The sequence below is a fragment of the Strix uralensis genome, chromosome 5, assembly GCF_047716275.1.
Source record: "Strix uralensis isolate ZFMK-TIS-50842 chromosome 5, bStrUra1, whole genome shotgun sequence".
Taxonomy (NCBI): domain Eukaryota; kingdom Metazoa; phylum Chordata; class Aves; order Strigiformes; family Strigidae; genus Strix; species Strix uralensis.
Genome location: NC_133976.1, coordinates 82,285,098 through 82,309,463, shown reverse-complemented (window position 1 = coordinate 82,309,463; position 24,366 = coordinate 82,285,098). Strand labels below are relative to the sequence as shown.

Below are 24,366 nucleotides of genomic sequence, written 5' to 3'. Positions count from 1 at the left end.
ATCATTATCTGCCTGTCCTTCTCCTCTCCTACTATCATCATCAGAAGTTTGGCAAGCTCAGGAACTTTGGAGTTAAGAAAGGCAAGTGCAATGAGATAACGAACCTTCATTACAGACCTCATTCTGCCCTGCAGTGACCTGCATGGGAAAGGAAAGGATAACAGTGCATGTCCAGTTTCCTTGGGGACTACCAAAAGACAGCTCAGGCTTGTGTTGTGCCTTCTCCACCTGATGTCTAAAAGTTGCTCTGCCTGCCCAAAAGAAATGTAACCCAGGAGGATCTGCCTCACCAGCAGAGAAGAGTTTTTGTACATGGGGTGGGCAAAGCCTCTTTGAAGATGACACTTCACATTGGTTTGAAGAGGTCGGGAGCTGGACTGATTGAACACAAACCTTACAGGAAAGAGGTCCAGAACTGCACACAGCAGAGGAAGCAAGGGCTACCCTGTCTGGCAAATAGCCAAACAGCTCACACCACTCACAAGTCAGCTCCCGATCATTAGGACCTTGGCAAAAAATGTGCTGTGTAGCCAAAAACTGAAGAGAAATATTTTCAGTCCACTGAACAGGGCAAGATTTTAAAGGCTTGAGAATCCCAGTAGGTACCAATGAACATGCACAGATATCTAAGTGACTTCTAAAATCTGCCCTCAAACTGCTTGGCCTTCATCCCATTCCCAATAGCAACTTGGGCCCCAGCAGCCCAATTTTAAGGGTCTCTGCATGGCCCATGTGATTCAGCTTGTAGGCGGTGGTGGCACAGATGAGGCAGTACAATGAGTTTTCCCTCTCTCTCTTGACATTTCCAGCTGCTGTGAGTACAACTGAGAAGGCCAACAGGCTTTCTAGAGGTTTTGGGCTAGATTTTAAGTGGTTAACACTAAGCTCCTCAGAAAAACTCCTGCAAGGTGTTGGCCTATCCATGAGGAGAGTGTGTTTTAGTATTACCTTTCCCAGATTTCTCTCTGGTGAATCTGAAGTGTTCTGTCATTTGGTATAGCTCAAAAAACAGGTGCCCCAGCTGTGATACAAGAAGTTAACTGGAAGTTATCTAGTCCATCTTTTCACTTAAAGCAGGACTTTGTCAAGTCAGATCTTGAAAACTTCCAAGGATGGAGAACCTACCATTTCTCCAGTGATCTGTTCCAGTGTTGCAGTAATCTCTGGTGAAGATGCCTTTCCTCATGTCTAATCTGAACTCCCCAAGCTGCAGCTGCATGTTGTGTCTTCTGCCCCTACCAAGAAAAGTCATGTTCCAACATCCTTGTAAGTGCCTTTCAAGTATTTGTAGGCAGCTCTTTAATCATCTAACTTCCTCTTGGTCACATTAAACAAGCCCAGCTCCCCCTGTCACTCCCTGTAAGTCATGTGCTCCAAACTCTGACCAGTTTGTTAGTCCTCCACTGAGCCCTCTCCAGTTTCTTCAAGTTCCCCTTGAACTGTGGGGTCAGCAGACAAGACACAGTCCAAGTGCAGCCTCAGAAATGCCACGGAGAATGAGGATTGTAACTTCCCTTGATCTGCTAGCCATATTCCTCCAGTAGTCATTCATCGCTGCTTAGAAGGTTCATCCAAAAAGAACTTACTTCCAAGAAAATTAGTTCATATCGATCAGCTATATTAGCATGCTCTAGACAGAAGATTAAAAGCTCTGCCAAATACATTTATTCAACTGCCTTTCATGGAAATTAATATATTTGATTCAAATCCCTTTAGTATTGTAAAAACTTGAACCCAAAAAGGCACCACATGCATTGTTGAAAGTAAAATCCACAGCTGCAAATCCTTTCCCTTGTTTGAAGAACTAAAAATAAAAATAGTCTAGTACGGACTGCACTGTAAAATCCTAGGGGAGGCAAAGCTGTTGCATGAGTCACAAGGTAAACTAGTAAGCTCAGAGACATGCTCACCTCACCTACACATATCATGATAACATCGCAAGCTGTTTCTTCAGTGGGGTTCTCTGGTAAAGTAACTGCTAGGTTTTCTTCTGTAGATTCTTCTGTAGACCATTTTGGCAAAGCAGGAAAAGTCTCCAGCATTATTTCATAGGACCTGGCAACTTTCTAGGAGTCAGGGACATCTTCCTTTGATAGTTGAATGGACTCTGGCACAGACAAAATGACTCACCCAAAGTAACGCAGACAATCTGAGATGAAAACTCAAAGTTTTTAGCTCCTAGTACACTGCTTAAAACAAATACTTGGTTTTCTCACAGTTTCCCCAGGTCTGATGGTTGCAGGCATGGCTATTGAAAAGCAGACCTGCCCTTGCTGGGGACATTCCCACCGTAAGCCCCTCAGCTCAGTGAACTCTGTATGAGGCTCAGCAGACATCCACTTTCTGTATTTTGTCTTCATCTGCCCTGATACCTTCATGTATTACATCCTCTATGAATGTCAAGCCCCACATACCAGGGATATGCAATTGAAGGTATTCTGTAAATGGCAGCGTGAGGAATCTGCTGTTGCATTGCAACTGGATTGCTCAAAACTGCATTAAGCTGTTTCTTTCAACCAGGTGATGCAAGGAGAATTTCAGTTATTCGAAAAGAAAATTGCTGGGGGGAAACTGCAATTTTCTTTTTGGAGACGAGATCTTGTTTCTGTTTTCTCTGCGATTTCACAGTTGTTTGTAATGCTTATTTACATGTGGCACAGCAGCATCAATCCCAATAACAATCACTTCCAAATTATTTGTAATCCTCCTCGTGAATCCTTGATCTAGCATTTTCAGATGAAACCTCCAGTGCTTGGGTCAATTAGTTTCTCCCTAGACCTTCCCCGCCATGCACCATGCTGTCTAGTCCTTTACTTTCATTATATTTTAACTTCTGTCTCTCTCCACCCTTGCCTCCTCAACCTCCTCTCCCCAGACCTGTCCTTCTTACCCACCCACCTCCTTCAACCCCAAGTGCCTTCCTTGTCCTTACCTTTAGCAGATCTCTCACAGAATCTCAGAATGGTTGAGTCTGGAAGGGACCTCTCGAGGTCATCTGGTCCAACCCCGCTGCTCAAGTGGGGCCACCGACAACCGGTTGCCCAGGACAACTTTTGGGTGTCCAGACAGCTTCTGAATACCTCCAAGGATGGAGACCCCCACAACCTCTCTGTCCTGGTTTCAGCTGGGATAGAGTTAATTTTCTTCCTAGTAGCTGGTACAGTGTTGTGTTTTGGATTTAGTATGAGAATAATGTTGATAACACACAGATGTTTTTAGTTGTTGCTAAGTAGTGTTTATAAGTCAAGGATTTTTCAGCTTCTCATGCCCTGCCAGAAAGAAGGCTGGAGGGGCACAAGAATTTGGGAGGGGACACAGCCAGGACAGCTGACTCAAACTGGCCAAAGGAATATTCCAGTAAAAAAGTTGTTTCCTGATGTTCAGAGAGAACCGCCTGTGTTCCAGTTTGTGCCCGTTGCCTCTGGTCCTGTCACTGGGCACCACTGAGCCTGGCTCTGTCCTCTTCGTACCCTCTCTTCAGGTGCATTATATATCTATTATATCTATTATACATACATATTAATCTATACATACATACTAATGTATGTATAATATACATACATAAATAAGATCTCCCCTCAGCCTTTTCTTCTCTAGAAGCTGTCCAGATGTCTCAGCCTCTCCTCACAGGAGAGATGCTCCAGTCTTTTCATCATCTTTATGGCCCTTCATTGGACTCTCTAGTATGTCCATGTCTCTTTTGTACTGAGAAGCCCAGAACTGGACATAGTACTCCAGGTGTGGCCTCCCCAGTGCCATGCAGAGAGGAAGGATCACCTCCCTCGTCCTGCTGGCTCTACTCTGTCTAATGCAGCCCAGGATACCATTCACCTCCTTTGCAGCAAGGGCACATCGCTGGCTGACGTTCAACTTGGTGTTCACCAGGTCCATTTCCGCAAAGCTTCTTTCCAGCTGGGTCACCCCCAGCATATATTGGTGCATGGGCTGTTCCTCCCCAGCTTCAAGACTTTGACTTTCTCCTTGTTGAACTTGATCAGATTCCTGTCAGCCCACTTCTCCAACCTGTCTCTCCCAGAACAAATACACACCTCGGAACATCTATCACTAACCTGCTGCTTGCCAAGGCTTGTGACTTCCTATTTGGGAAATCCCCACGGAAACACTCCTGTGCACCGTGTCGTGTAGACACAGTGAGGTGGGTGTTCAGAGCAGCCCACAGCTCCTGCGTGTGCTTCAGACACGGTTGATACAGACCCAGCAGCGTACGCCCGCTAGTACGCAGCAGATGTGCTGGACACGTACAGGCAAACTCTCAGACCATAACAGCAGACACTTTGCATCAGCACCACCCATCACCAGGCAGTCCTGTCAGAGTTACTGCTCTGACTGCATCGGACTATAAACTGCAATTCCAGACCAAGGATAAATTGATAATAGTAAATTGGAATAGAATATAAATATATTAGGATAAACAGGAAATTAATAAAATTTATCTTCCTTTGTTGGAACAAAATCTCTGGGTGGAAAAAGAGACTTCCAGGTCAGTGGAAGTGCAACCTACTGTCCCATCCTTAAAGTTCACTGTGTTTTTACGCTGTTCACACTCTTAGCCTGTCTCTGCTCTATTTGAACTAAAAGCTCCTTGTAGTAAGGATTTGTCCACTCCTTCCTCTCTCTGAAACTGCAGAGATGGAGGCAGAAACACGTTTTTGGTTGATTCAACAACACATAATTAACTGCATTCCTTTGCCTCCAGATGTCCAGCCTCTTGACTAGTTTGGTTGAAGCTGGCCTGTAAAGCATGGCATGCAGCTGGTTCCTTCCAACAGAGAGAAGTAATGACATGGGTACACACTTTTGGTCCAGTGCAGTACTGGAGGTTTCTTTTCACTGCTGGATTTGCAGAAGTTGTAGTCTCATTTCCCCCTCTTCTCTCTCACTCATAGCACTGGAATGCAAAAGGAGAGGCTGCTACTGGGAGAAGTCTGTTCAGCAGGCTTCATTTTCTCAATCCTGCTGGCACCAGACAATGGAGATGCAGGGAATGGAAATGAAATCTGATGCTCAGGAATGAAGGAAAATGGCCAGCTCACCCTCAGAGATTTGAAGACCCAGCATCTGTTGTAACTAATTTTCTGTTTGCCCTTATAGTACAAATCAGGCAAAGACTAGGCCAAGGAATCTATCCCAGGTCTCATCTGGTCACAGACAGCACTAATCCAACACATGTGGACTGAGAGCAGATCTACTACTGAGGATAACTCACCCTTACGGGCAACAAGCCTGTCCCTGCAAAACACCTTTGTGAGGGTATGGAAAGGGCAAGTCCTTGGTCTTGTGTACACCTTTGGTTTGCAGGACAGTGACTACTTGTACCACTGATGAGATGGTTATGAAATGAAAATGCACACAGGATTTATCCATGAGATTTCTCACAGATCCATGGAGCAGAAAATTCACAGCTGGAGGCCTGAAAGTGATCTTTCATCAGGACAACACAACTGGGGCTGTTGGAGAGGACCCTGCAAGAGACATGAAACAAAAGTGAGACTGAAATAAAATGCTGAGATTGTCTCCTGGAGGCAAAAAAGAAAAAATACCTGATTTTGAAGGGTGGAGCCCAGAGGAAGGGAAAGAACTCAACCTCTCCATGAGAACAGCAGTGCTGAGAGTTTCATCGAAAGATGATTGCCTCCAAGGAGTTTGTAAGAACAGAAAGCTGGGTTTAAGAAGAAACTAAGCCAAGTGCTTAGAGTACTGACCTACTGACAGCAAGATCTTGGGCAACTTTCCTTGCTGGAGAAATATTAGAGGCTAACTCCTTGTCTTAACTGTCATAAAAAGGAAAGGGCCAGGCAAAGTCACTGGACCAAATCACAATGTTTTCCCTCATGCAGAATGCTGAGTTCTGTCCAAGTAAAGACTGAACCAAAATTAAGGTTCTGACTTGGGTTGGCACCAGTGAAGGATCAAAGGGCTGGGTCCTCACACCCAGTGACACCAGCACTTGGCAGAATGAGTGCAAGGTGGACCATGTGCTTTTCTGGCTGAGTCACTGTGTGGGCAGGGCAGGTAAATAATCCTTGGTCTGAGCAGATCTGGAGGGAAGTAGAGAGTGAGATACTAACATTAGCCCTGCTTTTCATAGGTACATGCCTTTACAAGGTGCAGGGAAGTAAAAAGTAGACCCTTCTGAGTTCAGTGCCATACAGGTGACAGTAAGAAGAAAATCTGCCCAGGAAGAAAGCTCCTGAGATCTGATGCAGGAACTCTAGGTGTTGTGGAACACCAGGCAATCTGAATTAGCACTGTTGTTTTTAAAACAGGATGAAACTCACTTAGTGCCATTGAATATAGAGCCATCTTCCCAAATCCATCCGGAGCCTGTGCTGTTCCTCAATCCAATCCAGAAATATCCTGATTGAATACTCTTGAACAGGTCCTAGAAATGGTGACAAATTACAAAGTGACTGATGAAAGACAACCAGAAAATGGAGGTAAGGATAAGTAAAGAGAACAGAGAGCAAGATAATCCCCTGGCCTGACTGTTCCTTAAGAGGCTGACAATGCTGCTTCTCAAGCATCTTCTAATCAGGAAGATCAGCCCTGCAGATCATGCCTGAAATAACAACTATGTGTACACTCACAAGGAAGTAAACGTGCTTTCAAGGGTTCTGGGCAGATTCTTCAAAGGATATTTCTGAGGGCAAGGCACCCCACTCTCCTGGAGTTTCCTACACAGAGCTTTACGTAGGAATGTATGCCATTAGTATTAATACTAATGCTCTACCATACAGCTAGCCAGCAAGCTAATACAAAGTATTAACAATTAAAGGTAAAATCAGGTCAGGGCAGGAAGCAAAGGAACTGACAGATCTGTGTAAAGAGCCCAGGACCAAAGCTCATTACATTTTATACAAACTTTCCTCCTACGTGTTTTCAATGTTCATTTCCTCTTACCTAACTTTTAACTCCTGTTTACTGTTAAAAAGTGAAGCCTGCACAGAAACTCAGCCCTGAAGTAAATTCCTCCCCGCTGCCCCCCCGCCAAAAAAAAAAAAAAAAAAAAAAGAGAGAGAAGTTTGTCTTGTCCACATTTGCAATGAAACCAAACAACAGAAACCTTTCAGTGGTACAGCTGGGCTCCATCCTTGCCGTTAACAAAGCTGGCTTAGTAAAGTAGTGGGAGTAGTAGCTTGAGGAATGCTTGAGTGTTGCTGGTGGTTTGGAGGTGACTGTGCTTCCCTGGCAAAGGGAGGTTGAACAATCACAGCCTTTGCAGCACAGGGCATGGGTAGCTAGGAAAGTTTTGCTTACGTGGGGAAGTCTGAGCAGGGATAATGGGTAACACTTTAGTAGCAGAGACAGTAGTAAGAAAGCAGATGGAACAGGGAGGCTTTCTTCATGCAGAGAAATGGGTAATTTGGGGAAGATGGGTATTTCCTGAGGAATCAGGATTTGCCTAAGCAAGTGTGACAGCCTGGTACATACTCCCAGTCGAGCAGAGGCTTGGCTTTGTAAGCCCCCACAGAACATCATACAATGCAACTTCTGTCCAGGGACTGGAAGCTGTCCACATTCATTGGACCTGAGCTAATAAGCCCTGGCTTGTGTAAAACCAGATCAAGTACTTCTGCTCTATTTAGGCAGACATGCCTCACCTCCTTAGTGATCAGCTCTACCCATTTCTTTAGTGGTCATACATGCCCCTGCCCCCAGTGAGCACCTGCTGGAAAACAAGCAGTGGAATAGATGGTTTCTGATTTCACCAGCACAGCTGAGGTTTTTTGGCAGAGAGAGGAAGTAAGCGTTGAAAACAGACTGAGAAAGAAATCCCCGTGCGTGAACGCAGGGAGTGGCAAGGGTCACTGCGCAGGAGGAGCTGGAGCGGTTGCAGGGAGGAGAGGCACCGCTTTTCCTTAGCATTTCTGGAGAGTGGGGACATAATGGTTTGTAGGCAATGAGTACAGTGACTGCACAGTGCCACAGTCTTTTCCTGTAATCATTCACATCAACCTTCCTGGGGATAGGAGGGGAGGTGGAGAGGGGCAGAGAAGGCTGTCTCCTAACATCCTTCATAGGATGATTCTGAGTAGCTGACAGTGACCCTCACCTCTCCCTTCCCCCCTTTGCTTCTTTCCCTGCTGGGAACTTCTAAGGTGTATACTGAAACTGGAAGTGCACTGTAACATCACAGTCATAAATCTTCCCTCTTTTTTAAAGTCAAAATATTGACAGAGTGACAGCACTGCTTGGATGTCAATCACTGAGGTATCTGAAAGGAAATGAAAGATCCTCAAAGAATATGAAAACCATTTACCCAGGTATCGCTGATCACCAGGAGATGAGCTCCCTGTGCCCAGCAGGATTCCTGGCTGGAATATCAGTCTTTCCTCTCCTTGGAGAAGGAGTAGCAGCTCCCTCTGTAGGCCACCCACTGCTCAGGGCAGCGTGGGTGGGAGTCACCTGTAAAGGAATCAAAATACCAGCTTTTCTCTACCACTAACCAACAGAAAGACACTTGTCACCAAGGACCTGCTGAAAAGCAACTCTTCTGGATAGTTGCAATGCAGAAAACACAAGTCAGGATAAGCATCTAAAAATAACAATGCATGAACACTGAACTCCATATCCTCTGTGCAATTTCCAATCTTCATACAAGAGTCACATGCACTCTGATGCTGGTGCAACACACACACACACACACTCTCTCAGGGTTTCTTCTGAACTACTCAGATACCTGAGAACCAAAATTGGTTATCGGAAAGCAGATGACTCTCTGGGTGTGCAAAAAGTAAGGGAAAAAATGACATCATTCTGTGGGTACGGTGTGATCATCTCACACATCAGGTGAACAGGCTTTAAGCAGCAAACAGTAAGCTCTCCTACATGGTTTAGCACCTTCTGCATGCACGCAAAAGTGTTATAGACCTTGCATTTTTGTTCTACAGTTTACCACTGTAATTACAGCAGACAAGTCTACAAAAAACTTTCAATAATATGTTTCACTGTTCTTTGCCACAGGATCTGAAATGGGTTGCCTGGGGTCTGCACAAGGAATATATTCTTCAGTGGGTACTTAAGGCTGGTAGAAACCTATAACAGCTTCTGGTTTAACCTCATATAATGGAGTTCAGGATCTGAGCTCCTGTGCTTAGGTGAGTCTCCGGTCCTTTACTGTTGGTTGTTCATCCTCAGCACCCCTTTGTGATCTTACTCATCTTCCAAATCAAAGCAATCTTTAGGGAGATGTTCAGTATCCCAAAGCCTATAAACAAGCCCAGCACAACTGCTGGCCACAGACAGGGAGCCATAAAAGAGAAAAGAATCCATAGTGAACAGCAGCCGCATGAAAACTGATGGTGGTTTTACATAGTGTGTCCTGGACATTTCCATAAAGAACTGAACTATTTAGAGCATCCCTGCCTGTCTACATTCTGCACATTGCTGCCATCACTGTCCCTGACTACCCTCTCCAGGGTCTCCCCAAGTCCCTGCCTGCCAGCCCCATTTCAGCTGGTCTTGGGTCATCAATCCCTGCCTGAGCTTCCCAGGAGGTTCACCTGAGCTTCCCAGGAGGTGCACCTGAGCTTCCCAGGAGGTGTACCTGAGCCTCGCAGGAGGTGCACCTGAGCTTCCCAGGAGGTGTACCTGAGCATCTCCAGGTCCACCACAGCTCTGCCCCTGCCTGGCCACAGAGCTGCCTGGTCCAGCCCCTGCAGTGGCTGACCCCGGCTGAGGAAGCACCCGCCCCAAGTCAGCCAGAGCCCCCCAGGCACCATGTGGCACCTCGTGCTGGCAGGAGCCTCCCAGCAAACCCACTCCTGCCTCAGCATCGAAGCTCAGGGTGGAATCACAGAGTTGCACACACAGGCACGATGTTCCAGCTTAAACACAAAAAGAAACTCAAGGTCTTTCCTCCAGCTCTCTCAGCAACAGTGACAGGTTTAACCTCAGCATCTTGTTCACAGGCTTAGACACATGGTCATGTTACATCTTCCCAGGACGCTCCCAAGTCAGTCCTAGGCTCTCATCTGCCTCCCCCGTGGTGGGGTGGCAGGATGGGAGGGCCAGCCTTGAAGCCCTTGGGATGCCCCTCCACACTTTCACCACCACCATCAGCTGTTCAGTGGCTGCCAGTGGCAGAGGACAAGTCCTTGGGGCAGCCTCCACCATAGCACAGCACAGCTTCCCTTCAAAGGCCAGGGCAGGACTGCTATGTAGAGATCTGCTCGTGTACAGCAGCACAACGTGGTAACCACCAGGCTACGCCTTGCTTTCCTGTTGTTATCTCCTGGAGCTGTGTTTGACCCGAGAGGCATTCACTTTTCATAAGCTGTTTGAAATCTCAGCACTAAAATCTCCACTCTCCCAGGCAAAGGAGAGGATGACTCTTACTGCCACGGATGAGCTCCGGGGGGGGTTGGTTTTCTTGCTTTATTAATTTCACTATGACAGCTGCACAGACAACAGGACTTTCTAAGAAGGACTAAATGTGCAGCTAATGATGTTGAGGAACCCAAGATTTCCCTGTGCTTCTCCCTTAAGCTTATGTACCACATCCTGCTCTTGTGGTGCTCCAGAGTCTTCTATGCAAATCCAGCAGCAAAGTCCCCAGTGGAGCTCATGAAACCTGAGGTGCTTCTCTCTCTTGGTCATGTCACAAGACCCAAACAGATTTGTACTCCCAAAATAGGCTAAGAGTCTAATGAATAAGATGGAGGAAGGGGAAGGGCAGCTTTAACCGAAGACATTACCACAGCAAGCATGTTAAAAACTTGGTGGAAGAAGAGCTGTGAGCAGGATGTCATAGCAAGAGGATACAGAATACACAGGGGAAATGGAGGGGGCTGTTCTCTGCTCAAGTAAAATTACAGTCAAATTAGGTTAAATAACTAACTGCATCAAGAAGTAACAGTAACAGCATCCCCACAGACCAGGCAAATACTACTAAATGCATAGAGTTGAAATTATATTATGGACTGCCAGACAAGGATGGTGACAGCACTCATGAATCAGCAAAAAAACAAAACCAGAGCAACTGTGAAGGAAGCACAGTGATGACAGGTGTCAATTAATTACATTAAATTATGCAAATGCCATGTCAGGGTGTGATGTTGAGACTGAATGCTTAGACACCATCAACAAGCACCTTGTGGAGTGGAGAGCCAGGAAACACAGAAAACGAAGCATCTTGTGACTGCCCTGAGCTGTGCTCAGGTCACCCAGTTCCCTGTGGCTCCATCCAGCAGCTTCTCTGCTGCAGTGAACACAAACTCACTGAGATTCAACAGAGACAAAAACCATCAACACCATCACCAAAAAGCACTGTCGTATAATAATTTCAAAATGGGAAACGACAGGAAAGTGAAGAAGTTTGTCAGAGAGAAATTTAAAGGGATGGCTAAGGGAATAAAATATTTGTAAGCGGTAGGGGAGACTTTTTTTAGGATCTCTTGGTGGAGGCTGAAAACAAATGCACATCACGTAACAAGAATATTGTGGGAAGGACAAAGAAAGCCAGTGCTAAAACAGAAGGGGAAGGGACTGCACTTAAAAACAAGAATGCATCCTTTAAGCATTGGAAGCTTGGTCCAAATACAGAAAGAAGACCAGATCAATAAATTAATAAAAAATAATTTATTTTTATCTTAGAGCAGTTTGCAGGCTCAGCGGTTTTAAGATCAGTTTCTGGTTTATAGCAATATATTTAGACCTGCGGTTTTGCTTAGAAGTTTCTAAGGTAACAAATGAAAGCATGAGGGAACTTTGTTGTAAGCATCATTCTTCTGGTAGAAAGATCTTTCCTAAGGTAAAGGTTTTGTTGTGTTTCCTGAAGCTTTCAGGATCTTCTAGCTGTCCCACTTGTAGTTAAAAAATAGCAACATTTATTTATTTTTTTAATCATTATTAAAGAACAAAAATCCATCTCTTTTCAGTTACAAAATATGGAAAGACTTTTCAGTTACACCCTATTCCTCAGCTTCAGGCAAGAGGACAATGGGCAAACTGAAGGACTTGTACTGGGTAGTTGGTCTCTGCCTGCTCTCGGTTCCTCTTGTAAGGTCGTCTTTGCAGCTCTGGTGTTGTGGGGTTTGCCTTCAGATTAAACCTCAAGAGAATGGAGTCAGCCCGAGGTTAAAGGGCAGGGTGGAGCTTCTTCTCTGCAGATTACAGCTGAAAACTAAGTAAAAGGAGATAAGTATCTGTTGAAACATAATTCTTTGTTCTGAGACTACATTTCTGAGGATTTGCACTTCTGTTTTCCTTCCTCTCTTGCCTCGCAAAGAAGCTACCTCCTGCATCGTCCAGATCACTGTTCCTGATTTCACGATAACTACTTCCAGGACAAGGCGACTGCGATGACAGTCAGTGAAATGGTTAATCCTTAAATGTCAGCACCGGCACCGAGCTGGTGCCTCCTGGCAATGAATAGAGCAGTTCACCCACTATTGTTTCAAACCAACTGCAGAAAAAAGGAACTGACTGGACTCATCATCAAAACAAAATCCCAGGACACCTCCACAACCAGAGCAGTGGGAGAGCTCACTTTAGTTCTTAAAAATGAAAAATTATGCCATTAGATAATTTTGGGAGGAGAAAAGAAAGTGTGAAAGTCATATTGAAGTATTCGAGGTGAATTTAAGCCTCACTTGAACTGCAGTGATCAGTCCACGGAAGTGGAATAAAGAATTTCATAGATCGGGATTTTTACCCCTTGCAAAGGGGAGTCCCTGCAGTTCCCCCTTTTTAAAACAGATTCAGGGGTTTGTGTTTGATCCTCAGCCCCTGGACTACACGTGAAGCTCTTGTAGAAGAGGATGGGAGAAGTACCTGAGATGAGTTCAAAACAGAGGAGGGAAATTTCAATGGAGCATCCAGAAATATTTCCATGTAGTTGTCTGAGGAACTGTGGAAGAGTCTCCCCAAGGGAAGGGGGAAGTGGACTGGTGGACATTTAACATAAATATCCAATGTTATAATTTTCTAGTATACAAAACACCCTGTTAGGTCTCTCAGTGCTCTGGAGAAATGACTGATACACTGCATTCATCTGCAAGCAACGTGACCCAATATTTTAGGTTTGGGAGTCCAGACTCAGTTCAAAAACTGAAAGCTGTTAGCATTTTGTAATTCAAGTCTTCTAGGACAATCTGAAGAATGTCATTGCACTGTCCCAAATGGTTTCCCTCAGCTCCTGCCTACGTCAGTATGGGAGCAACATGACTACCTAGGGCCGGGGAGGAGGATTTGAGAAATGAGGATCCTGTCCTTGGCTACAGCACCGACCTGGTTATTGCTGTTACTACAAGCATGACACACAGGCTAACACTGTCTTAAGTGACTGCTGGAATGACATTTTGTGGCTTATCTAAGGCTCTCTGGAAGCCAGAGGACAGCCAGGGCAACTCTTCGTTTTTGAGGAGTCCATGACAGCCAAAACCAGCTGGTTTGACCAGGGGAATGACCTCTACCCTGTGATATACCTGTGATACTGCATCATGACTTGTTAACAAGGGTGTGCATTTGAAAACAGAGAGATGAAACACGTGAGAGCACATCTCTCAAAAGTGATGGAGGCAGGGACAGAGTTGAAAATAAAAATCTTCTAAAGGAAGGTACTCAAACTGATCCTTAGAGACTCCTCGCACGCAGAAGAGAGCTAGGAAATAATCAAATAATATGCACAGAACGTGTGTTCAAAGATCAGCTTCCTTATTTTAGGTCCTCTGACTTTAGCTCAAAAAGATGAGGGTATATAAAGGAATGTGGAGAGGAGGAATATTAAAAAGAAAACTGCCAACATTTCAATCGGGTAATCTCCACCTCCAAGAGGGTGGGAGTGAACGCAAATGGCAAGGAATGAAGGGATGTCCCCGTGTTTTCTGATGCAACAGAAAACATCATTTCTTATGAAAACACATGTAAAAGCAAGACAGTGGCCTTCCAGGCAGATGGAGTGTGATTACCAGATAGGAACCTGGGGGTTTCTGTACTGGCTTTGTTTCCATAGTGCAGCAAGTGATCAGGCAGCAGTAACAGCCACAGATACATGCAGTTATTCTGATCAGGGTGTGGAAATCTCATATCCCACAGAGCCCCCTTTGCTGTAACAGCTCTGAAAAAAGGTCAACCATTAGTGTTGCAGCCAATGCAACACAACTTGTCTAAAGCACAGGGGCATTTAGAGGAAAAGTAATCAGCTCATGAGAAGGAGACACTTGTAAAGAATGATCACCAATGCAAAATCTCACTCTTCTAAGGTGGTATTTCTCAACTAAGCAGTGAAAGAAATCGCTCAGTGTGACATCTGCAAGGCCTGGAAATAAGGAAAGAGAAAATTTAAGGAAAGCACTAAGAAATCTTCCTGATAGTAAAATGCCCTGCAGAACTGTCTCAAGGCAAAAGCTGAAAATTTGCTCACTGGGAGGTACGTAAAACTAGAACAGAGGAAACACAGGAAAAAATGTATCACAAAAGAATCCTGCAGAGCCCCACGGGGGAGAGAGACTGTATGATTTCATATGCCTCCTCTGTCTCTGATCTCTGATTAGCACACGCCCCTAATTTATCTGTACTCGCATCTCACATGCCCTTCAAAGAACTATTGCTGACAATCTCTTATAGCTGACAAGCAGACAACTTTAAAACTGCAAATCTCTGTTTCAGAGAAAAGAATACCTGGGTTGAATGCCCAGGAGTAGACACCAAAAGGGGTCTGACGGAGAGAGCGAGGGGAGCAATGCTGGGTCTCTAACCCATCAGCTTTTATCACATTAAAATACTCAGGGTAATTCTAGAACCAGAGCAACAGCACAGTGAGCTGGCACTCAAAATCAGTGGCTAGCTCAGAGTTTTTGTTAGATCTTGCTTTCTCTCAAAATAAAACCTTTTGTTGACCTACCTCATCCAGCTTCCTTACCTCTTTTTTCCCCGTGCAGCTTTGGCCCTCAGCGGAGGAGTCTGAGAGAATCTGACAGAAGTATCAATTATTCCCTCACTCACTTCGGCTGCAGAAGTTTCTGATCTGCTTCCCTCTGTGCCAAAGCAAAGAGTGCATATGACAAGATGTTTCGATCAGGCTGTCGAGTGACAGGACTCCACACCTGTGAAACAGGAAACCTGAGGCTACATTCAGAAGACAAGAAATGTGAAGTTGCAACCTCTATCTCCAGCTGCTCAGAATAACCACATTTACAACAGAATGGAGAGCAGTGGAAGTGCAACAACTTCCGTTTCGTAACCTCATGAGGGATGTCTTAAGAACAGTTGTTAGTGGAAGCAGTGATTAATCACAAAGTTCGTGGGCATTCTAACTGTTGTCAGTGTGAGAGGCTGTGATTACAGTGATGCAGTAATTGTGAGAATGTGTGCAGCTCTGAAGAGCTCCCTCTCAGGACAGAAGCAGGTGGATAGCGAGAACACAAGGTGGAAAAGGTGAATAGCAAGAGTACAAGGTGAAAAGTGGGATAAGCAATGGCTACAGCAAACTGGCAGCCCAACTGCTGTCCAAAGGGAAGTAGAGGTGGACAGCATGGGTTTGAGAAGGAAGCCTTGTGAGCTTTGGACAATTTTACTGGGAACTCTGTCTACACCCAACACCCAGCGTGAATGTGCATGAGACACAGGCAGGCGTTGAGAGCTGGCATCCCTCAGCACCCTCTGAGTCAAGATCTCAACAGCACCAGTACAAGAGAGACATGGACAGACTGGAGAGAGTCTAGCAAAGGGCCGCAAAGATGGTAACAGGACTGGAGCATCTGTCCTGTGAGGAAAGGCTGAGAAAGCTGGGACTGTTTAGCCTGGAGAAGAGAGGTCTTGGGGAGGATCTTATTAATATATATAAATACCTGAAGAGAGGGTACAAGAAGAGCCAGGCTCTTTCCAGTGGTGCCCAGTGACAGGACCAGAGGCAATGGGCACAAATGGAAACACAGGAGGTTCCCTCTGAACATCAGGAAACACTTTTTTAGTGTGAGGGTGACCAAACACTGGCACAGGTTGGCCAGAGGGGTTGTGGTGTTTCCCTCTATGGAGAGTCGTCTGGACACAGTCCTGGGCAACTGGCTGTAGGTGGCCTGGCTTGAGTAGGGGCTTGGACCAATGACCTTGAGAGGTCCCTTCCAACCTCATTCTGTGACTCTGTGGTCAGCAATAACAGGAAAGGACAGTTCTCTTTTGAACTAGTGAGGACTCACCATTGGTGAGAATGGTTCAAGTTGTGCCAGGGGAGGTTTAGATTGGATATGAGGAAAAATTTATTCACCAAAAGGGTTGTCAAGCATTGGAACAGGCTGCCCAGGGAAGTGGTTGAACCATATCCCTGGAGGTATTTAAAAGACATGTAGATGTGGTGCTTAAGGGCATGGTCTAGTGGTGGACTTGGCAGTGCTAGGTTAACGGTTGGACTCAATGATCTTAAGGGTCTTTTCCAACCTAAACGACTCTATGATTCTACGGTGGGGAGTACTGATGCTCTAGCATCCCGAGAAACCTCTTAGCTACATGGTTGGCTTGTTTTTGTTTTGATACAGATTCTGATCCCTTCCATTTCATGCTCAGATTGGAGATGTTTGCCAGGCTCGGGGTGTCATCACTGGTACGGTTCATTTACAAGAATTGTTTGGGCATTCTCAACAAAAGAGTTTGCCACGGTTTTCAGTTCTAGGACAGGGATGATTGCTCCCCATCCTGGTGACATGCTGTAAATTTGAGAAGTGATTGCCTGGGAGGATGTTTTAGTTTGATATAGAGTGTTGTGGCTGATTTGTTACGATGTGCATGTCTGGGAAGGCATGGATTGGATGTTTCTGCAAATTTCTCCATCACACACTTGCCTCTAAAGGTGGCATATTGCACCCACAAGATTCCTTCTAATCCTGGGCAGGACCTGTAGACAGCAAGACAGGGAGTCTATACTTGAAAGGAAGGGGAAAGCAGAAGACAGCAGAGCAACACAAGAGGGGGAAAGCCTCCCCTGAATGCTCTGAATGGATATCGGGGAAGTCTAAAGAGACCTGTCAAGCCCAGAGAGGGAGAATGTGCTATAGTCATGATCAGAGCTTAGCTGGGAATGTAATCTGTGTGGCTGGAAAGAAACCAACAAGATTCAGACACAGCTTAAGTGCCCAGACCAAGGGGAAAAGGCTGTGGCCAAAGGCCCTACAGGCTGCCTGCAGGGCCAGTGTGATCACAAAAACAGTGTCATTTGTGAACAAGTGAAGAAATAAAGACTGGCAAAGAAGAATTAAGAGCTCTGTTTTGATGCGTTTTACCATTTTCTCTCAAATATCAGCAATAAGTTGAGTTTGGACAGGAAATAGAGAGGAAGTGATCGCACTGTAGGAGGTATGCAGGCAACACACAGTTAATAGCCAAGTATGAATATAAATAAATCTGACTTCTGCAGCTGAGATGTCTGTGCCATACTCCCAGTGGAATCAGCAGTAGGAGACACAGCACAGCAGACTAAAACTGATCAGTTTTCCAGGGGTCAATGATGGTCCTTCCCAGTTCTTCACTACTGAAGCAGCACACCTTAGGGAAGCCTCCCAAAGTCCCCTCAACCAAGTGGCCTCTCTAGCATGTTGGCAAATCCACTAAATCCAGCATTTATTTCTTAACTAAAAGATGCAAAAGCCTCAGAGCTCTGGCAAAGCACATCCATTCCTTCCAGTAACAGAGCCCTGGAAAGCAGCCTCTCTTACCATCACAGCAAGGGCGTGACTTAAAAGAAATGTCCTTTGCATAGGCCAATCTCAAATAATTTAAAGCTTTATTAATCATACCCAGGATGTGCAAGTCCACGAACCTCGTGCATGAGCAGCCGGACCTGGAATTCCTCTGCAGTGTTAAAGCTTGCAGAAGCTGGTGAAGACACCTTTATTCCAAAGTGTAACAAAACAGCGTGTCAGGAGAGGGACGAAAGCAGCAGGATCAAGGCCACAGGGCAGTTTTATGAACCACGGTCTCCCTGGTGTGTTGAACAAGAAGCCACTCTGGAGGTCCATGGTGGGGATGGCAAGGTCCACGGACAGGGATGGTCTACTACTGCCTTCGACAGAGCGCGCGAGGGGAAAGGCAGGTGACCCGGACCTGTGTGAGGGCCGGGGTGAGCGCTCGGCTGCCGGGGGAAAGGGCACAAACCCCCGGGTTTAGCTGATCCCCAGAGGGGCCTCGGCGGGCTCCAGCCCCGCAGCGGCCTCTAGGCGCCTCGGCGCTTCCGGCACCGGAGGGGCGGGGCGAGGGGCGGGGAGAGGGGCGGCCCGACGGGGAGCGCTTCTCCGCCATTGGGCGACCGGCTCCCGCCTCGAGCCGTAGTGGCTGCCGGGTGGGCGGGGTTAGCCGGCGGGCGCCAGGGGCCCTCATCATTCATTGGGTGAGAAGAGAGGGCAGGCGGGATTTTCACGCCTTTTTTCACCGCCCATTGGAGGGAGAAGAGGAAGGAGGCGGGCTCTGGAACTGCTCCCGCTATAAGCGGAGGCGGGCTTTAGGAGCCGCCCCTTTCCACCGCCGCTCCTCATTCGCTGAGGAGTCGCTAGTGGGAGAGGCGATTCTGGCGGCTTCCGGGTTCCCATTGGTGGAGAGCGCCAGTTCCGCCACGCCCTTCCTGCTTCCGGCTCACGGGGCGGGCGAGGGGTGCCGGCCGGGACCGCGGAGGAGGCTGGTGCCGTCCGCGCCTGCGGTCCCCGGGCCGCCCCGTCACCGCCGAGCGCGCAGCATGGGCTGCCCGTGAGCGGCGATTGCTCTTCCGTAGGGGTGCCCGTGCCCGGCGGGGGGAGGCCGGGCGGCGCGGCGGGCGGGGCCGGTGCGGCAGCAGGTGGGTGCGGCGGCCCCGGGGCCGGCGAGGGAGGTGGCGCTCGGGTGGGGGGGGGGGGTGGAGAGCGGGGGCGGGGGAGCGGGGCGGCACCGAGGCCTCTGGGGCCGCCGCGGGGGTGAAACTGCGCCTGCCCTGGGCGGGCAGCTCCGTCCCAGCGCTGGGCAGCGGCAGGCGGCCTCCGGGGCGGGAACCGGCCGCGGGGAAGGGAAGAGCCGCATCGCTTTTTACTTCAGCCTGTGTGCGAGCGAAACGCTTGCCGGCGAGTTGGCCAGAGAAGCTGTAGCCGGTGCGAAAGGCAGGGTTCTGCTTTTGGCCCTGTGAGAGAGGAATCACGAGTTCTTGTGTCACAGGCTTCCTCATTCCAGCACATCTCACCTCGTCTCATTTGCATCTGACCTCTACGGCGATCAGAGCCGCCTTGGCAGTTGTGAGCTGCCACGGTGGACGCCGCGGGGGCTGGGGGTAATCGTTAGGTTCAGTCCCCTTGGCAGGCTCTGGTTTAACTGCGGGTCTTTCGGTTGCCTTCTGCCAGCTTTACCGAAATCTGCGATGGGGGAAGCAGAGGGGAATCTGTTGCGCCACTGTGGTTGGCTGGTGCAATCATGGGGTGTTTCATATGTGATTTTTAGCATGAACCTGAAAGCCAAATCTTCTAGATTTTGTTATTATCTTCATTACCACCTCTTCAGTTGGATCTTACAGAGGATGTCTCAGTTTCTTTCTTCCCCTGTGTAAAGAGAAGAAAACTGTTCTGTGAAGTTGCAGCTTAGCATTATTAAACACTTACAGATTCTCAGCTGAAGTAGTACTAGAAAGATAACATAATTATAATTATTAAGGCTCTTGAACAAACAGAGCCTGGCTAATCACAGTGGCTCTTCACAAGAGAGCTGCAAAGAGGATTGATTAGAGGCCTGGTAAATAATTTTCTGCTGACTGGCTTCTCAGTGCGATGCAATAATGAACGATGGCTTATGCCTGCAACTTACTCCAGTGTTCAGCCTGCTGGGGTCTGCCGTGGCTGAATCAATGCTAATTAATGTGCTCAGCAGCAAAACTTTTTGTGGTCCCAAGGCAAAATTTGGAAAAGAATCCCAAATCGGCCCAGTGAATTGTCTTTGACTGTGCAAGAGATTCAGATTTAAGTGTCTCTTGGAAACTGTGAGATGTTTCTAGATTTTGACTTCTCCTTTTTGCAATCAGGATGAGGAAGAGGCCAGTCATTGACTCTGTGATCCTGAAGTTAGTTTACAGGGGGCTGAAACAGTAAATCCTCTGTGTTCTCTGTGGTGTGTGTCCAGGATGTCATCACCTTGCCATACCTCTGCTGTGCTGCTAGTCTTTATGGCCCTCGCTGTCGGTGTGGGGGCTGAACAGCCAAAAGAGAGGAGCTGTGATGTGATTGGTGATGAAAGCAGCGAGTCGCAAATGGAAAGAGCCCTGCTGAAGAAACTAGAGCCCCTGAGTGAAATGAGGTACAGTACAACACCCTGCAGGCCTCGGGGCTGCGCAGTGCCTACCCTCAGGCCAAGGGGAGGGGGAGATTTGGGGCCAGACTGCAGAATGGGCTCCCCCATTAGTATGGGCTGTGAGTGGCTTCCAGGTCTCGAGCGTCCACTGCTTTGAGCCTTGTTCTTTGTAATCCTATGGTCTGCCTGTGCTGTCCTCTCCCTGCTGCAGGTTTAACGTGACTGTGGAGAAAGGCAAAACAGAAAACTACATCTACCATTTCAGGGTGTGTAGGGAGGTCAATAGCACCTTGCACGATTTTGGTGGCCTGGTGCAAACAGATAGACAGAATGGAAGGACCACAGTGATAGGAAGAATCAATGAAACCCAGGTCTTCAATGGAAGTAAGATTCCACTCAATACTTTTCTTACTCAGTATCTGCCTTTCACCTCCTGATCTGGATTTGCAGCCTGTATTGTTTCTTTCTTGGCAGGTGACTGGATCATGCTGATTTATAAAGGAGGTGATTCATATGGCAGGCACTGCAGTGGTGAGAAGAGAAGAGCTGTGATAATGATTTCTTGCAAGCGGGGAGTTACAGCGGTGAGTGACACATGAGGTGGGAGAGGAGCAGGAGGCTGCCACACAAACGGTTGTTTCAAAGCAGAAGGGCTTTGAGGAGGCAGCAAGGTTTTTTTCTGTCCTCCAGTGTCTGTTGCTGAGCTGCACCAACGGTGATAAAACTGTCTTCTGGTGAAGTTCAGCATGCCTGGGTGTATTTTCACGTGACTTCTCCCAAATTGCAGAGTTCATTCAGCATTATTTCAGAAGAGCGGGAAAAGGAGCAGGATTGTTTCTACCTCTTTGAGATGGACAGCAGTGTGGCTTGTCCAGCTGAGGATTCCCATCTCAGCGTTGGCTCCATTCTGCTGATCACGTGAGTCATTTGAAGAGCTGTTCATGTTTGGGCCATAATCTCCAGTGCCATTTAGAAACACACTGAATGCTATACTAGATTAGATAATTGTATGTACCTATCCACAGCCACTGTTAGATGTTACCAGGCCTCTGAGCTTTTTGGACCAAAGCTCTTGCTCAAGGCTTGATGCTGCAGAGCTGCTCCGTTCCCTGTAGACACCTTCCTTCATAGTTTACAGACAAGTGCACTGAAACACGGAAGATATGACTTCCTAAAATTGTACAACAAGTCTTGGCCAGAGCTGGGAATTCAGACCAGGAGTCTTGACTCATTTTTTTGTATTTGTGCTTAGAGACACTACGTCATGTAATGCTGCTGAAAGATTTATACTAGCAGATCAATATTTTGGGGACGTTTTCAGGTCTGGTCTCTGTTTATAGCTCTGTTCATGAGTGGTGTTCGCCTACTTGCTCCAATACCAATCTGAGGCAGGTAGTTGGCTTGGAAGAGGTTGTCTATAGGATTTCATCAGCTTTGATTTTTAATTCTTCCCTCCAGGTTTGCTTCACTGATTGCAGTCTACATCATTGGTGGGTTCCTCTACCAGCGCCTTGTAGTGGGAGCAAAGGGCATGGAGCAGTTTCCTCACTTTGCCTTCTGGCAAGATCTGGGCAATTTGGTGGCGGTGAGTGAAAAGTCCCTGTATATTCGCAGCCTGACCCATATATTAGGACAGAAGAAAATGGCATCTGCCTTGTCTTTGTGGACTATGTATCTTGGGTAGACATACCACCAGGGTAGTGTACCTTGCAGCAGCAGAAGAGGCTTGTTTTGGTTCTGTTTTGGGGGGGTTTTTTTTGAGTATTTTTGAATCCTTTCTGAGACTGATTCCCTGCCAATATCCTGCAACTGCTACGTAACAAACTAAACACATGCTCATTAGTGGATGACACTTTTCAGGTAGGAATGTTAAGCTGGGGACTGTGAAATGTTCACGTGACTCCCTGGAACCCTTTCTTGGTCACTGTAGGCAGTGCTGTTTATCCTCCATGCTCATCTCGGTCTGATGTTGCTTCATACTGTTAATCAGTATGCCCAGAACTCTCAAAACCAAGCAGAATGTTTGTATGCATGCTTCTCTTGTCTTGACAAGTTTTAGGGACCTGTCCCACATGGCTAGCACAGGGCTAGGCATAATCCCATAGCAAAAAGAGAAATGGCAGAAGATGCTTTGCTTTGGATGCCGAGTCAATTGCATAGCGTCTGATTCTGGTGCGATATCCTGTGCTTGTAGGATGGCTGTGACTTTGTCTGCCGATCTAAGCCCCGAAATGCACCAGCTGCGTACCGTGGTGTGGGCGATGACCAGCTGGGTGAGGAGTCAGAAGAACGGGATGACCACTTGCTACCGATGTGATAGGCTTTCAGCACTGAGTTCTTTTCTCCCCATCTCCCAGTGCTTGTTTAGCCGGGTGCCTCCCAGCCAGTTCTCCTTCTCTCACTTCTGATTTTCTTTACGCTGTTTGCTTTTGCTGTCTCCGGTGTGTCAAGTCCCATGGATGCCTCTGGGTGTGAACAGCACTGGTCCCTGATAGCATGTCTTGTGAATATAATGCTGTCTTAGGTTTTTAAAAATGCAGCAGAGCTGGAGGGGAGGAAAAGTGCTGAGAGTCGAGCAGAAGACAGAAAGCAAGCAATATCAGCATTCAGCACTGAGCAGGAATGGGAGATGAATCACTGAGAGGAAAAAAAGGGCCATGGATGGGTGCAGAATGGGGAAGGAGGCCATGGGTTAAAACAGCTGAGACTGTAGGAGGGATCTTTTGTGTCTTTTTCTTTTTTCCTCGCCCCCCCCCCTAGGGTTTACAGGATCTGTAAAACACTGGAATTATTTTTCTTTGAATGCATTTTCAGCTTTTCTAGCTTCTGCACTGTTACACGCTGTTTCTGCCAGTATAACCTGTACAGTGTGCTCTATGCCAGACTCCATGGGGGTGGAAGAGGCATTAGCACCTCTGCAGTCTTTTCTTTTCCTAATGGCAATTTGTTGAAGAGTACACACCAGTTTCCTTCAACAGATGTAAAGGGATGCATGCCATCCTCTCAGACTGGAGAGGAGCAATGCTAAAAAACTACAGGAGTTAAATACAGTCTTGTGACTTTCCAGTTCAGTCAAGATATTGTCTCAAGTCTTCTCAATCATTGAGAAGCAAAAGGAAATGATGTGCTGCTAAGTAAAGGAAACATCTGCTGAGACTGGAACTGACGTCAAGGCAAAACGAGACAGGTAGCTGCCCCGTGACTTCTGTTACAAGCTTCCTGAGGTGACTGCCCACACAGCTCCGTCACTGTCAGCATTGTGATTTCATGCTCTCCAAAAGTTCCTTGTTTGGCAGAGGCTTTTCCCATGACATTTGTTTTTATAAAAAAGGAACCACAGAAGCCAAGGATGAGAATCCTAACACATTAAAAACTGCGTAAGGGACTCCTGCTTTCATAAGCTGTCCCCTTAAGCATGGTGCAGGCCAGTCTTAAGGTATTTGCCCTGTGCAGATGGTACTTGCATACTGCTACTGGCTGGGAGTGAGAGCGACCTTCTCCTGGGACTCTGGTGAAAAGCAGGTACAGCTGAGTTGTGAGGCTTGAGGGGAACCTTCAGGAACTTGGCACCTTGATTCTTAGTTGCTTTTTATTTGAGGGGCTAGACTCTAAGCAATCCCATTCTGCCCTAGTGTAGACTGGCAGAGAACTGCCCTCAGTCTTGAGGGCAGAGACTGTGAATAAGCAAGCCACTACTGTTAACAGCAGAGGACAGACAAGGTTTGGGTGTTTTTAGTACTGCCAAAGGAATCTGAACAGTGATACAGAGGGGAAAAGGGGTGGCCCTGCTTTCTTGCTGGGTTTAGAGTGGGCAAACAATTCCTGCTTTCTTTGACTTTTGTTATGGTCTCAATCTTTCTCATAACATGGGGAAAAAGAGGAAGTCACCAAGTCTGTTGTTACTGTTTTTCATGGTGGTGTTTAAGGTAATTTTTTTTGTACAAAACACAACTTTCAAAAATAAAATGACCAAAAAACATGGTAAAGCAGTGTGCTGATGTAACAGGAGCTTTCTTTGGTGCCAGACCATCTCATTTACCCAAAGGTGAAGGGTCCTTAGTGTGTGGTGCCTTATGCCTGAAATACTCTTGCCAGGAACAAGATCTCCTCTTATTA

At 46.9% G+C, this 24,366-nt stretch overlaps 2 protein-coding genes across 2 annotated transcripts; one reads left to right on the top strand and one right to left on the bottom strand.

Moving 5' to 3' along the window:
* Positions 1–4,392: 4,392 nt before the first annotated feature.
* On the bottom strand, positions 4,393–18,252 carry KLRG1 (killer cell lectin like receptor G1). Its single transcript, XM_074870277.1, is given in 8 exon segments — positions 4,393–5,483; positions 6,300–6,403; positions 8,282–8,427; positions 9,179–9,273; positions 14,888–15,041; positions 16,800–16,852; positions 17,751–17,842; positions 18,058–18,252. Coding segments are annotated over 8 exon segments (945 nt in total). The 3' UTR covers positions 4,393–5,377.
* Positions 18,253–18,598: 346 nt separating this feature from the next.
* On the top strand, positions 18,599–24,236 carry M6PR (mannose-6-phosphate receptor, cation dependent). Its single transcript, XM_074871988.1, has 7 exons — positions 18,599–18,781; positions 20,083–20,256; positions 20,462–20,634; positions 20,725–20,834; positions 21,038–21,168; positions 21,709–21,835; positions 22,445–24,236. Exons 2-7 carry the CDS (start codon positions 20,084–20,086, stop codon positions 22,565–22,567), a joined length of 837 nt encoding a protein of 278 aa, XP_074728089.1. The 5' UTR covers positions 18,599–18,781; position 20,083; the 3' UTR covers positions 22,568–24,236.
* Positions 24,237–24,366: the final 130 nt, after the last annotated feature.

Excerpts from the sequence above, each read along its gene's own strand:
- M6PR (XM_074871988.1), top strand. The coding sequence starts at position 20,084 with ATGTCATCACCTTGCCATACCTCTGCTGTGCTGCTAGTCTTTATGGCC. Across the intron at positions 20,635-20,724 it reads AACCCAGGTCTTCAATGGAA|GTGACTGGATCATGCTGATT; the intron begins GTAAGATTCCAC and ends CTTTCTTGGCAG. Across the intron at positions 21,169-21,708 it reads GGCTCCATTCTGCTGATCAC|GTTTGCTTCACTGATTGCAG; the intron begins GTGAGTCATTTG and ends TCTTCCCTCCAG.